The sequence below is a fragment of the Gossypium raimondii genome, chromosome 1, assembly GCF_025698545.1.
Source record: "Gossypium raimondii isolate GPD5lz chromosome 1, ASM2569854v1, whole genome shotgun sequence".
NCBI classification, from domain to species: Eukaryota; Viridiplantae; Streptophyta; class Magnoliopsida; order Malvales; family Malvaceae; genus Gossypium; species Gossypium raimondii.
In genome coordinates, this window is record NC_068565.1 from 9,233,645 (window position 1) to 9,247,366 (window position 13,722).

Here is a 13,722-nt window from a genome sequence, read left to right on the forward strand (position 1 = left end):
GAATCTCGGCTCTCTGATTTTTGGGTTTGTCTCCCCGTTGTTGATGCCATGTTTTTCAGTGACAATATTATTTCTTAAGTAATAAATATATGAATCTTAAATAAAGAAATTCCAAAAGCTTGATCCTGTGGTTTATAAATAGATTTATTGCGAATGATTTGATTTTTTCAGATAAAAAAATATTTAAATTTAAAAAGAATAAAGTACACCACCTTTTAATCAAATCATATTCAAGAGAAATAATGCATTCATCATTCAAATAGTTTTATATACTAACTCACAAGTGGATATTCTTAGTCTCGGATCCCATATATGAATAACACTAACAACCTATCTTTATCGAAAAATAACATTATTAAAGTATTTTATAAATACAATTTTAATCAATATTGCTTAAAAATTTTGCCATAAACTAATATCTTAGCATCCAAGCAAGCATAATGCATAGTAGGGTTTTTTTTTTTGGTATTAAAAGGAAATTAAAGTAAAATGTGTTTGTGTAAATCATATATTACAAGAATTGATAAAATAATTAAGTACTTAAAATAATATGGCAGCGTAAATAATAAAGAAGATGTAGATCTTATTCCCCCAAAACATGGTATGATGGTAGGAAAAAAATATTTTAAGACTTGAGACAGCTAATGCATCTTCATTTTTATTTAATATTTTGATTGACAGGTTTTCAGATGCATTGGCTGCTCTTTGTCTTTGCTGTCATCTCTTGCCAAGAAGATTCTCTGTCTTTGGTCTCATCAAAATTTCATCTTTCCAACATAACTCAGTTGACCAACTCAATAACCCAAGCCAAGCCTCCCCCTCTTTCTTTGTCTCATAGCAATTAGCCTCTTCAAAGCCTGAAACTTCTATATATTTATTTTAATCCCATATAAATCCTTTTCTTTTACAAACCTAAAGTTTGATTCTTTTTTCATCAAATCTCTCAGTAGATTCCTGAGTCACTATCTTGGTACTCTTTTTTCCCTTTCAGTTTCTGAATCTGGGTTGTTTTTGTTTCTAGTAAATCATTGAATTCTGATCCAGTTTCCTAATTTTCTTTCAGTTTCTGAATCTGGGTCATTTTTGTTTTTTCAGTGTTGGTGATTTTGGGTGTTACAAGTGAAACCAGATGGGTTCTTGCCTGACGAAAAGCAAAGACTCGAAGCCAAAGCATAATGGGTATGGATCAGGACCGACAACTACGGCTGCTGTGCACCAACAAAGGTACCAGGAGCCTGTTAGGCCTGCACCAGTTCAATCCCAATTCCACCACATCCCTGAAAAACCAGGTACTCAAACATCTTGGAAGCCAGTGGCTCCATCACCAAGCCCCAAGCCTGTTGCCCCAAGGGTTGACACCATTCTTGGTAAACCATTTGAAGATATAAGGATGCACTACACAATTGGTAAAGAATTAGGGAAAGGTCAGTTTGGTGTGACTTATCTTTGTATTGAAAATTCAACTGGAAAGCAATATGCTTGCAAGACCATATCCAAAAAGAAATTAGTCACGAGGAATGATAAGGAGGATATGAGAAGGGAGATACAAATTATGCAGCATTTGAGTGGACAGCCTAATATTGTGGAGTTTAAAGGTGCATATGAGGATAAGCTATCTGTTCACCTTGTAATGGAATTATGTGCTGGTGGTGAATTGTTTGATAGGATTATTGCCAAGGGACATTATAGTGAAAGGGCAGCTGCTTCCATTTGTAGGGCAATTGTGAATGTTGTCCATGCTTGCCATTTTATGGGAGTGATGCATAGGGACCTTAAGCCTGAGAATTTCTTGTTGTCTAGCAAGGGTGAGAATGCTCTTTTGAAGGCCACCGATTTCGGCTTGTCAGTGTTCATTGAAGATGGTAAATTCTTGCCACTCCTAATTTCAGTAAATTTATGCATATTCCAATTGTTTTAGCATGTTCTGTTTGAGGATCTATATGATGTCCGTGTAAATTGGTTAATTGACCTTATCCTTAACCCCTAAATGATATTATGAGTAGTGAAAGAAGAATAAGTCAATTAAGTTCAATTGAATTCTGAAATATTATTGGTTAGGCCTTCATTTACTTCCTGATTAAGATGGAAGGTAGGGTAATCTTCCCAACTGTTTTGACCATGTCCTTCACTTCATCGTCTTCATGTGGATTTGAAATTGGTTTAATTGTAAAAGATTTGTGAGTGTGACTATGGCATTTTGAAGTTTCAACTTCTGCTCTCTGAGATAATCATTTGTTACTAAATAAGACCGTGAATGGCAGTCTGTTTTACTTTGCCGATTAAGTTGTGTTTAGAAGCTGAATAGGTCAGTGGTCTAATGTTGTTTAGCAGTGAATAAGTTTTGTTTAAACCGAACCAGAAGATTAAGTTTCATTTAAGCAAGAGGCATAGCTGCTGTTTGTAGTTTTTTTCTACATATGGATACATTGATTCACATATCCATCCGCGTGATATGTACTAGCATAGCAATAATTGAATTTTCATGTGCAACATAACCATTGGCATTCCTTTTTTCTGATTGTTCTTGGTACCTTTTGCAGGAAAGGTGTACAAGGATATAGTCGGGAGCGCGTACTATGTTGCTCCTGAAGTATTACTGCGTAAATATGGGAAAGAAATCGATATTTGGAGTGCAGGGGTTATATTATATATCTTACTCAGTGGTGTGCCTCCATTTTGGGCAGGTAAAGTTCAAAGCTTGATCAAGGAAAATACTTCACTGAATTGCCTTCAGAACTGCTATTTCATGTTAGTAAATAATTTAAACGAACGATTTTCCTCACAGAAACGGAGAAGGGGATATTCGATGCTATTTTAGAAGGAGAAATTGACTTCGAAAGTCAACCATGGCCTTCTATTTCAGAGAGTGCCAAGGACCTAGTGCGCCGGATGTTAACACAGGATCCGAAAAAGCGGATTACTTCTACTCAAGTCCTAGGTACTTATGATGCTCAATCACATCCTATACATGTGTGTGTTATTCTACTGCGTACGGATTATTGTAGTTCATGTCAAGCCGAACAAGATTGATATTATGTGGTTTATGCAGAGCATCCATGGATAAGAGAGGGTGGAAGTGCATCAGACAAGCCTATAGATAGTGCAGTCCTTTCTAGAATGAAGCAATTCAGAAGAATGAACAAACTAAAGCAACTTGCCTTAAAGGTAAGTTTTGGTTTTATTTATATGCTATAATTGTTTTCCGGAATTTGTAGTTTGTTACTGATATACGATAGCAACCAGGTAGTCATTTTGCAATCTCCAATTATACCATTGATAATGTGAACTTTAATTGCCATCAAGTAACAAGCCTGGTGGATTATAATATAGGTCATTGCGGAAAATCTTTCTAGCGAAGAAATCCAGGGTCTGAAGCAAATGTTTGCAAACATCGACACTGACAACAGTGGCACGATCACCTATGAAGAACTTAAGACTGGATTAGCTCGACTTGGATCAAAGCTCACAGAGGCAGAGGTGCAGCAACTAATGGAAGCTGTAAGATAATAATTCAATCTATAGTATGTCTATCTTTTTCGATTCATATCATAGCTTCCAACTCTCGGTTTTTACTTGTTGCAGGCTGACGTGGATGGAAATGGTAGTATTGATTACATTGAATTCATCACTGCTACAATGCATAGACATAGGCTTGAAAGAGATGAACATCTTTATAAAGCTTTTCAACATTTTGATAAGGACAACAGTGGGTGAGTATTTTTGTATAATTGCAGCATCATTTTAGGACAGTAGCTCGTAATTCCGAGTTTTGTGTGAAGCGTATAAGAATTGGCTGCTGTGAATTAATCACATTTGGGGCAACACTCCATCAATGACACGAATTAACCATTAAATCATATTATATGATCGGATTGAATAACTTGTTTGAAACATTTTGCAGGTATATCACAAGAGATGAGCTAGAAGCAGCCATGAAAGAATACGGAATGGGTGATGATGACACAATCAAGGAAATAATATCCGAAGTTGACACCGACAATGTAAGCCCCCCTGTTTTCTACCTTTTGAAGCACATTCTCTTTTCTTGCATATGATGCATCGGTTCTCACTTATGCCTTTGTTTACAGGACGGCAAGATCAACTACGAGGAGTTCCGGGACATGATGAGAAGCGGAACCCAACACACACAACTCTTTTAAATTTTATACACGACACTGGACTTGCAGAAATCAGCTAAAAGGTTCCCCCCAAATGTAGTGCAAAATGACTTTCTAAGAGATGGTGTAGGCAGTCAATTACATGACTTTCTCTGGTTTGGTTTTTCATTTTGAGTGTAATATATTCACATATGGTTTTTTATCGACGGATTTTGAGAAGAGAGATTAAACTTATGGTTTCTCAGAGCTAGGAAAACTCAAACCCATGAATGCACAGCATATTATGTTGATTTCCATTTGTTTAAAGTAAATATTGAACCTACCTCCACGAACGGCCTTTCTCCTAGAAACTCCATAAAACCTTAGCTTGAAAGGGTTTATGGAAAGTTTTCATATGATTCATTACTAGTTGTTATTTATACTTCTCTTACAAGGTTTAGATTCCATCTTTGTTGCCAACAATCCCTTTGGTGGGCAATCATAAATTCGACACGGGTTCTTCCGGTCGAACCTACCGGTTACCTGATCCCACTCGGACAACATGGTCAAGCAGATAAATCTAAATATAAAGTTGTACATGATGCCTTATTTTTTTGCCTTAAAATCACAGGTCTATAGATCAGTTAAACCAATAACCAAGTTTCATAGACCTTTGCTAAGAATTCAAATGGCAAAGTTCTGAAAGCAAATAAAAAACCCATTTTTTATTAAAGAAATCCCATATTCCATGACAGTATAGAACCACCAAGGGTGTATAAATTAGAGAGACAGCAGCACTAGAGTTTTATTTAAGCTAATAAAGGGACAGTGCTGATTTTTTTTTTTCATAAATAGCAACTTGGGTTATCCTTAAAAACCATGAATTTTGATTTGGTCTTTCTTGACGATCCCGGCATTAACGAGGAACTGCGACACGTTCTTGCGTTGATCGCCTTGGAGTTGAATGATCTTGCCGAGCTCTTTGTCTTTAACAACGTTGCCGTTGCAACAAAAGTCCTTCTTGAGACTCTTGAGGATTTTCTCGTAGCTCAGGTCATGCCTCAGGCCTTGAACCGTCGTCAAGCTTTTCTTCCCGTTCCTTTGTTGAATCCGTATATGAACATACTCCTTGGTTCCAGTGCCACCAAATTCCCCAGCCTCGGCGAATGGATCGAAAGTTGTAGGGATCTGAACGTCCAAATCAACCATGTACTTGGCTTGTTTGGTTCTTTGAACGCGAATCACTGCAACAGAACAAACAAACCTTTAACTGTTAGAAGATCATCCCATAAAAGCACCAAACAAGAACATGAAGCTAAGAAAGGAAAAGGGTTTTTGACAAGAAACCAAACCTAGTCTTGTCTGAAAGCTTTGGAAGTTTTGCTCTGATTTGATACGATGATGAGGATGAAGACATGAGAAGGGAAGCGGGGTGTTTATATAGGAAAAGGAGGTTTAACTGTGGTTAACGTTAAGGTTGTCTTTTGGATGAGTTGTGATCAGAATTTTGAAACGTGGATGGTCGAGATTGTTTGAGTAGGAATAATTATGAGATGGAGTTTGATTGAAAACAGAACAAAAGGGGGAAGAATCTGGAAATCGAAGAAAAAGCTATGGTTCCCAACTCCATCAAAATCCATTGGAATATATATTATTAGTAAATTAAAAATTATCTGAATATTTATAAATGTTAGATAGTCCATCAAATATTATTAGATTATTCTGTTCTGCTTCGATTTGGCTATCGGAACTGATGCTTGGCAGGTTGGCCTCTTTTAGCCACCAATTTGATTTTGCTTTTGCCAAAAGGAACTGCACATTTTCTTGTTGAATTTTGTTTTCTTTTCAACATTTTACTGTTTGAAATTTTAGATAAGATATTAGTTTTCTTTTTCTTTTTCTGTCAACAAGGTTGACCATATGTATAACTTGCTTCTTAAGTCAAGCAAGTAAAGGTCAGCATCCGCGTCCCACCCCGTCGACTGCTAACTCCCACCAGCTGTTACCCGGGCGCACACACGTTCATGAATTGGAGTTAATATTAAAATTACTTTTATTTTTTTATAAAAAATTTAAAAATGAGTTATTGAATTGTACTTATTAAATTCAGTTTTGGTCCCTTCATAACTTGTCGGTCTGATTAATACTTATTTGAAAAATAAAAGGATTTGAGCAAAAATATATATCTGAAAAATAGACTTGGACAAAAATAAAGTCCGTTTAGAAGTTAAGGTTTTTTGTGCGAGTCCGGCTCAGCCCGAATTTATAAAACAAAAACTGTTTTTTGTTGTTTTCTTGCTTTTTTTTACTGTTTTGTTGTTATTTTTTTATTGTTTTCTCACTATTTTACTACCATTTTATTATTATGTTGCTCCTATTTTATTGTTATTGTTTGGATATATTGTATAACTTTTGTATTATTGTTAATTTTATTACTATTTTAGAAGCAGTTACTTAGTAAGTTGCATCTATTTTAGCATTATTTAAGTATACATTCTTTTAAATTTATTTTCAATTTGTTGGGAAATATTTATTTTAATATTTTTTGTATTTTTGATGTATTATATTTTTTTAAAAATATTTTATATAAAAAAAATTTAATACGGCCGGATCAAGTCAGACTTGGTTTTAGTATTTTTATTCAGGCCGAACTTAGACAAAACTTTAAACTAATTTTTAAGCCCGAGCCTAACAAATGGGCTTAAGATTTTAGTTGAACAGGGCCTAGCTCGACCCATTACACCTCTAATGCAATCCAACTAATGTATAAGTCTACTTATTGTTGACACCATTTTTTGTTTGAAAACAGGGTCGACTTGGGTTTTAAAAAATGAAAACGAAGACGGGAGTCGCCACCAATCCTTTTCGATGAGGTGTGATCGGGTCACCTTGAAAAGATGTTGTTTTTAATAAATGATTTAGCTTTATTAAAACAACGAGTTTGGTCCACGAAATTCAAAAAAACGGGTTCGGGAGTCAGTTACGTACGAGGAAGGATCAACACCCTCGTAACGCCCAAAATTGATACCTAATTGATTAGTTAATGTCTTAATGTCGAAAATTTAAAAAACTTGGAAGAACTTTAAAAATGCAATCCTTATATTAAAATGTGGAAAATTTTGGAAAAAGGGGCATATTTTCACGTTATACGTGAAAAAGAATCACATCCCGTAAATTATGACATGATATCTAAAATTCTCGATAAGAGAAATAATGCCAGAAAATTTTATTTTGGAAGAGTTTGATTATCTCGGGTTTTAATAAAAGGATTATGTCCCGTAAGTTAGGACACAAAATTTTTATTAATCCCCGATAAGATTTAAAACTTGGTTTGAAGTGATTCATTTATTTAAATCTTCGAGAAAATCAGAACCCCGTAAGTTAGGGTACGATTTTCTTGAGTTTCTAAATGCAAAATGTTATTTTATTTTGAAAATTTTCCTTTTGAATTTTGAGTAAAAAGGGTAGTAAAATATTTAACGAGACATAAATTTAATTTATACAAATATCATGTGAAGGCAAACAATTACTTTATATAATGTAAAGCACGATAATAACATAAGATAAGTATAATTATAGAATATTTAAAGAATAAATAATAAATCATGAAATATAATAGTAACAACATTAAAACCAACAAATATTAGTGCCAATATATGAATAATAATAATGCAAGTAATAATGTCACAATAGCAGTAATGAAATAACAACACTAATAAATCTAAATGTTAAAACGCATGAAAACAACAAATAAATAATAGAATAAGGTTGCAATGATAATCGGTTAAAATTAATAAAAGGATCGAATAAAAAGATGAATAAATACCTAAGTAATATTGACCAAAAAGGAAAATAAATAAATAACGAAAGTATGTAAATAACATTAAATGAAGTGTTAAATAAAATTGCTTTGTTTCCTTCTTTTAATAAAATAAAAATGATGAATAAATAGATTAAGGACCGAATTAAAAACGGACCGAAATTTAGGGGTCAGAGTCGCAAATAAACGAAGAAGATGGCTCGGGGCTAAAATGAAATGCGCTTAGGGGATGAGGGACCAACTAGGAAATATTCCCAGCCCCCAAACACAGTGTTCTAATAATCTGGACTAAAAGAAAAGAATCGGAAAATTATATGGCCAAAATTACAAAAACCATGAAGACTTGATTGCACCACAACTCAAAAGAGAAAGGGCCCTTTTGCAAATAACCCTTTCACCGTAGAAACACGCGGATCCTAAGGGCCAACGGGTCGGGTCACGGGCATTAGGCGAAACGGCGTCGTTTTGGCCACAATACTCAGGCTCAAAACGGCGCCGTATGGTGGCCTGCATAAATAGCAAAAAAACAAAGAGTTCTCTCCCTCTTTAAGTCCGACCGTCGGGCCTCCAGGCCAAAGGCCGCCGTGACTCCACCGCAGGCGGTGGTCAGCGCCTTCAAAAATCGGGTTTTTAACCCCACCTTCAAACCCCGCTAGAGATCTGTCCCCTTTAGTTTCGGAAAGAAGAAAAAAGAGGGGTCCTTCGTACCCCTCTCGGTCCGATTCCAACACCGGAAAGGAGTTCCGGCGACAGGCTTTCGAAACCGGTAGGTACCCTCTCCCCCTTTCTCTTTTCACTTTCTTTTAGTTTAAAAGAATAAAGAAAATAAGTAAACAATAATAATAATAACAGTGAATGGAAATGCGCAAGAACAGAACAAGAAAGAAAAACTTTGGGATCAACCTTTCTATTTCTTTAATCTGCTTTTTTTTTGTATTGATCTCGTTGAAAAAAAGAAAAAATACAGAGGGGAAATCCGGCCTTTTATAGCCGATCCCCTTCTATTTTTATGCTATTTTTATTGTATTATTTTGTTGCTTGCGTGTTCTCTGTTTTGCAAGGTTGATGGGCGACGGTTGATGTGATGGTGGTGGCAGACGCGCGGTGGTGGCGGTAGAAGACCAAAGGTCTGAAGCAGGCGGCGCTTAGGGTTTCAGACACTGAAACCCTAAGTTGACTTTGGTTTTCAGGCTTGGGTATTGGTTTGGACTGAAGGGTATTGGGCCATTCGGGTTTGGGTTTTATTTGGGTTTGCTTGTAATGGGCCCCGGGTGTAATTTGGGTTTTGGGTCATGGACTGTTTATTAATTTTTTGTTTATGTGGGCTGTTTGTTTGGTGCATGCCCGAGGAAATTTGGGCTTCTACACTTATATATCAAATTTAGATGCATAATTTGTAATGCAGAACCATGTATTTTGAGTGCCATGTGAGTGGCTTGGCTGGTTGCGCTCACTCCCCACCTTGCGACCATCATGCTTTCCTCTCTGCCCATTTGGTATGACATTCCTCCTTTGCTCCTTTGTGTTTGGTTTTGACTATCTCTACAGTTTTCCTATTATGCTTCTTTTATTTTGCTTTGCGATTGGCCTCAAAGGACTTGGTGTTTGTGCACCGAGGCTGGACGATGCTAACTCCCCGTTTTGCTTTTGTTGTATTTGATATAGCCCTTCTGACTCTTGTCATAGGTTTTGGTTTTGTTCATCAAGTAGACGCATTAGGGAGAATGAATTTCACACTAACAGTTGCTGCCCACTCATTTGGTTTTCCATCTCTTCCATGTTCGATAGAATGGCTGCCCTTGGGGCTTAGCTCTTCCGACATGACCATTGGTATGGCATTTGTGCCTTCTTAAACCGTATTCAGACCTGTGTGCCTTGACATGATCCATATGGTCTTCAGCTTGAGGGCCACAATTTGTACTCATCATTATGTGCAATCACCCTTAAAAAGTACTTTATTTTATGTAATCCTGATATCAACTCCTTTACATAAGTTTCAAGCGAAGACCAACACCCTGAGACATATAAAAAGGCTATACTATAAGATACGCTAAACAACACAGACTCCAAGTACTTGCCCTAGGATATGCTACAATTGCAAATTGCCAAATAATTTAAATGTGTATCATGTTCTTGTAAGAACATTTATGTGGCAATACATGTGCAAAATGTTGGGATATCAAATGTACATTATTCAATAATAAGAGTGATTATTTTATAATAATTTAATAACGGATAATTTTGTTAATTTTAAAATTTTGATAACTGAAACGTAATTTTAAATAAAATATAGGGACTATTGGTGAAGTTTATTTATTTATTTTCTCTCTTGATGAAGTCGGCAATCATTTTGGTATGGTTTTTTCATCGTATAAAAGAGGAGCGAAATTAATCAAAAATCCAAATTCATCGCATCGCCTCTCTTTCTATACGAAATTGAATAATTAAAAAATAAAATTTTGATGGAAAAGGGAAAATCTGCTCGACAAGCCGTAGAAATCTCGTTGAAGAAGCTCGATCTGAACGCTGATCGGAACTTTAAATCCTCTCGTTTGATACCTTCTCTTCACTCATCAAGTATTCTCTTTTTCTCTTCTGCATTTTTTCTCTTAAATTTTGATGCAAGTTCTATGTTATTTGTAATTGAAATTGAAAGAACAAGAAAATTTTTGTAATTGAATTAATTAAAAAAGACTACGATTTTTTATGATAGAGTTACGCATTGAGAAGACGAAACCTCCTAGTTTAGTGAGCTTGTGCCTTGGAGTTATTGGTCGGCATCTGGAGGAAATTATCGAGGATTTAAGTGAAATTGCTGTTAATTTTCCCGCGGATATTAAGGTGAAATTTAATTTTATCTGTTAATCCTTAATTGCGTGTGTTGAATAATCTTGTATTAGGGTTTGCTTCCTAAAGTTTTCGAAGAAATGATTAATTTGGAAGAATTTGTTTGCTTAGGTTAATAGTTTCATCCGTAGGTAATTAATGTATTTTCCCCCCAGGGTTTATAGTTCCATTTTCATGCTTAGGAGAATTGCGTTCGTTCATTCATTGAATTGCTTAATGATATGTCTATTTATGTCTAGAACCATGCTTGAGGAACTTTGTATTAGTATTTGGCATTCTTCTAGGGCACATTGCTGGCAATTGTAAGACTAGCTTTTGAGGAGATGATGTATTTGTAAGACTTTGTTTGCTTAGGTTGATAGTTCCATCCCGTAAATGATTAAGTATTGTCATTTATTTCCCTAAGGTTCATTTTAGTGCTTGGGGGAATTGCTTTCATTCATTGTTGATTGTTTAATTATATGTCCCGATTTTATATCAACTATCCTTGCTGAAGAAACTTTGTATTAGCATTCTTCTAAGCTACATTGTTGGATGATGACAGATAAAATTGGCAGCAATTGTAAGGATTAGCTTTAGAGGGAAGATGAAGATGATTAATGTATTATCTTATGTTTCTCTAGGGTTCATTTTTATGCTTATGGGAACTGCATTGTTGGATTGTTTAATTGTATTTTCTGATTTTATTTCTACAATCTTTGCTTGAGAAGTATTTTATTAGTATTCCTAGTCACATTACTGGATGATGACAGATACCATTGGCAGCAATAGCAAGGAGAAGAAAATTACTGAATGATGATGTCATCGTCTCCTTGGCCGATAGTTCTTGGGAAATTCTTGACCTTTCTGGTTCAGATGTTTCCAATTTTGGCTTAGCTAAAGTAGCTGAAATGTGCAAATCTCTTCGGGCTGTGGATATAAGGTATGAAAATATGTAATTTATCTTTTGAATTCAATTGATAAACCGGTTTCTGAGACAGCTTCTATGCAGCCAATGCAAAAAAATTACTGCCAATGGTGTTTCTGAACTTGTACGGCACTGTCATTCATTGGAGACGATGAGATGCGGGTAAACTCTCATCTCCATGCATGTTATTTATTAGGGTTCATGCAAATTTCATGTTTTATATATATGAATAATTGAGTTCCACTCTAAGTTCTTCAAATTTATGGGTTCACTAACAAGATAATCTTGAATGCTTTAACATTATAAATAATAATGATCTCATATCAGATGGTTTATGTAGAATAGATAGATGTGTGGTATTTTGGTTGATCCTTGTTAGTTTTCAATTAATGAATAAGCACTTTGATTCTAAAATGTTCTGAACTTGTCAGACCCTGAAGACAGAATTGTAGCTTACTGAACTGTTTTGCGCATGAAACTAGTTAGACTTGGTACTTTCGACCCTTTTTTTATTTTCCTGTTTCAATCGCATGCAATGATATTGAAGCAGGACATTAAGGTTTGACAAGGGGTATAAACCTCATAAACAGGCTATGAACCAAAGTTAATATTGCAGAGGGTGCCCTTCAAGCGAGTCTACAGCCCGGCGATGTTTAGGCATACTGAAGCCAAAGCTGAATGATGTGGAGGGAGATTCTTGGGAGGAGCTTGATACCATGGAGATTGGTCATGGTGCACAGTCTTTGCGTTGGCTTGTGTGGGTAATGACGTGCTTTTTCTTATTTTCATCCCGTTAAATCTATGTGGTCAAGGCTTGATAATAAACCTTGTTGCTTTTCTTCGGCAGCCGAAAATTGATGAAGACTCATTGGAGATGTTGTCGGCTGAATGCCCACGGATAATTGTAAATCCGAAGCCCTCACTCTTTTGTTTTAAAGGAACTGAAGTTCCTAGGGAAGCATTTCCAGATGTTGCTTTGGATGATCCGATTGTTGAGGACATTTATCCCAAAACATGGTCTATTTGTCGATCTATGCCAAAGGCAATATCTCCTTCACTTTCAAGTGCCAATGAGGTATCCATAGCAGAAAAGTTTAGACTTGCCTTTGTGGAAAGAGACACACGTTTAGCTCCAAAGCGTGCAAAAAATGCAAGACAGCATCAGCGCCGTGCAGAGAGGGAGTGGATGATGACAAGTACACGAGCCAAGGCATTAGCTTTGGCCTCAAAAGCAACCAAATCTCTACATGGTCGAAGCTGATCAAGATATGTTAAATGTGCTGCACTAATAGACCATAAGCTTTCATCATTTCACCTTATTTTCGTTTTTTTGGGGGACGGGGATGTGTAATAGAACCTGTAAAATACATGATGGAGTAAGCAAGGGCTTTGGCAATAACTTTGATTTTGCATTCTTTGCCTATATCCATCATCATCCTCTCGGAGACAAATGGAACTTTGGAGGGCACGCTTAAATTAGTATAAGTTGTTGATTTTTGTATGCGCCTTTCATGGACGTATGTTTATGGGGTATGTTTATGGGGTGTAATTGAGTCAAGTAGAGCACAAGTCGAAACTCAAGCTCAAAGTTTGGCTAGAGCTCAATTGAGTTCCACTTTCAAAGATCAAGTCCACTTGAGATAAAAGATTGAATGTTGGAACTCATTTGACTAAGGGTAAAAAATGAGTTTGATTCTCATGTTTGGCTTCAAGGTCTTTTATCTTTTGTGCTTATGGATAAATCTTAAAACTATATATAGATTTTAGTCAAATGTGTAATGTTATATATGAACTATGATTTTGTGCAATTTTATACATAAGAATTTGATTTTATTTAATTTTCACAAATAATTAAAGAAAATTAAGTGTAAATTCTCAAGGTTTGTGTCATTTCATATTTAAACAACTAACAAACGTAAAATTCAAGAATGAATCCTATAATATTTGAATTATTCGATTAAAGGTGATATAGATCTTTAAAGAATCACACCCTAAAAGTTAGTTATTAAAATTAGTCTAGTCTAAATCCATATAAACTCCACTAGGAAAAC

The 13,722-nt window shown here is 35.6% G+C and overlaps 3 protein-coding genes across 3 annotated transcripts; 2 read left to right on the forward strand and 1 right to left on the reverse strand.

Annotated features, from left to right (window-relative positions):
- Nucleotides 1-654: 654 nt before the first annotated feature.
- Nucleotides 655-4,446, forward strand: LOC105780733 (calcium-dependent protein kinase 33). The gene is made up of 9 exons (XM_012605224.2): nucleotides 655-970; nucleotides 1,096-1,862; nucleotides 2,541-2,684; nucleotides 2,786-2,938; nucleotides 3,050-3,165; nucleotides 3,331-3,498; nucleotides 3,583-3,710; nucleotides 3,902-4,001; nucleotides 4,089-4,446. The coding sequence occupies exons 2-9, from the start codon at nucleotides 1,130-1,132 to the stop codon at nucleotides 4,158-4,160; spliced, it is 1,614 nt and encodes a 537-aa protein (XP_012460678.1). The 5' UTR covers nucleotides 655-970; nucleotides 1,096-1,129; the 3' UTR covers nucleotides 4,161-4,446.
- Nucleotides 4,447-4,794: 348 nt separating this feature from the next.
- Nucleotides 4,795-5,611, reverse strand: LOC105780742 (protein translation factor SUI1 homolog). Its single transcript, XM_012605234.2, has 2 exons — nucleotides 5,450-5,611; nucleotides 4,795-5,341 (listed from the first exon to the last, which is right to left on the reverse strand). The coding sequence occupies exon 2, from the start codon at nucleotides 5,304-5,306 to the stop codon at nucleotides 4,968-4,970; it is 339 nt and encodes a 112-aa protein (XP_012460688.1). The 5' UTR covers nucleotides 5,307-5,341; nucleotides 5,450-5,611; the 3' UTR covers nucleotides 4,795-4,967.
- Nucleotides 5,612-10,261: 4,650 nt separating this feature from the next.
- LOC105780751 (hypothetical protein) lies at nucleotides 10,262-13,463 on the forward strand. The gene is made up of 6 exons (XM_012605246.2): nucleotides 10,262-10,494; nucleotides 10,631-10,758; nucleotides 11,517-11,686; nucleotides 11,756-11,833; nucleotides 12,288-12,432; nucleotides 12,519-13,463. Exons 1-6 carry the CDS (start codon nucleotides 10,380-10,382, stop codon nucleotides 12,930-12,932), a joined length of 1,050 nt encoding a protein of 349 aa, XP_012460700.1. The 5' UTR covers nucleotides 10,262-10,379; the 3' UTR covers nucleotides 12,933-13,463.
- Nucleotides 13,464-13,722: the final 259 nt, after the last annotated feature.

What these genes read in the sequence shown, in the direction of transcription:
- LOC105780742 (XM_012605234.2), bottom strand. Translation starts at nt 5,306, where the DNA reads ATGGTTGATTTGGACGTTCAGATCCCTACAACTTTCGATCCATTCGCC.
- LOC105780751 (XM_012605246.2), top strand. Translation starts at nt 10,380, where the DNA reads ATGGAAAAGGGAAAATCTGCTCGACAAGCCGTAGAAATCTCGTTGAAG. An exon ending in ACCTTCTCTTCACTCATCAA is followed by an intron (nt 10,495 to 10,630) that starts GTATTCTCTTTT and finishes TTTTTATGATAG; the next exon opens with AGTTACGCATTGAGAAGACG. An exon ending in CTTTGCGTTGGCTTGTGTGG is followed by an intron (nt 12,433 to 12,518) that starts GTAATGACGTGC and finishes TTTCTTCGGCAG; the next exon opens with CCGAAAATTGATGAAGACTC.
- LOC105780733 (XM_012605224.2), top strand. Translation starts at nt 1,130, where the DNA reads ATGGGTTCTTGCCTGACGAAAAGCAAAGACTCGAAGCCAAAGCATAAT. An exon ending in TACTTCTACTCAAGTCCTAG is followed by an intron (nt 2,939 to 3,049) that starts GTACTTATGATG and finishes TGGTTTATGCAG; the next exon opens with AGCATCCATGGATAAGAGAG. An exon ending in TAAAGCAACTTGCCTTAAAG is followed by an intron (nt 3,166 to 3,330) that starts GTAAGTTTTGGT and finishes ATTATAATATAG; the next exon opens with GTCATTGCGGAAAATCTTTC.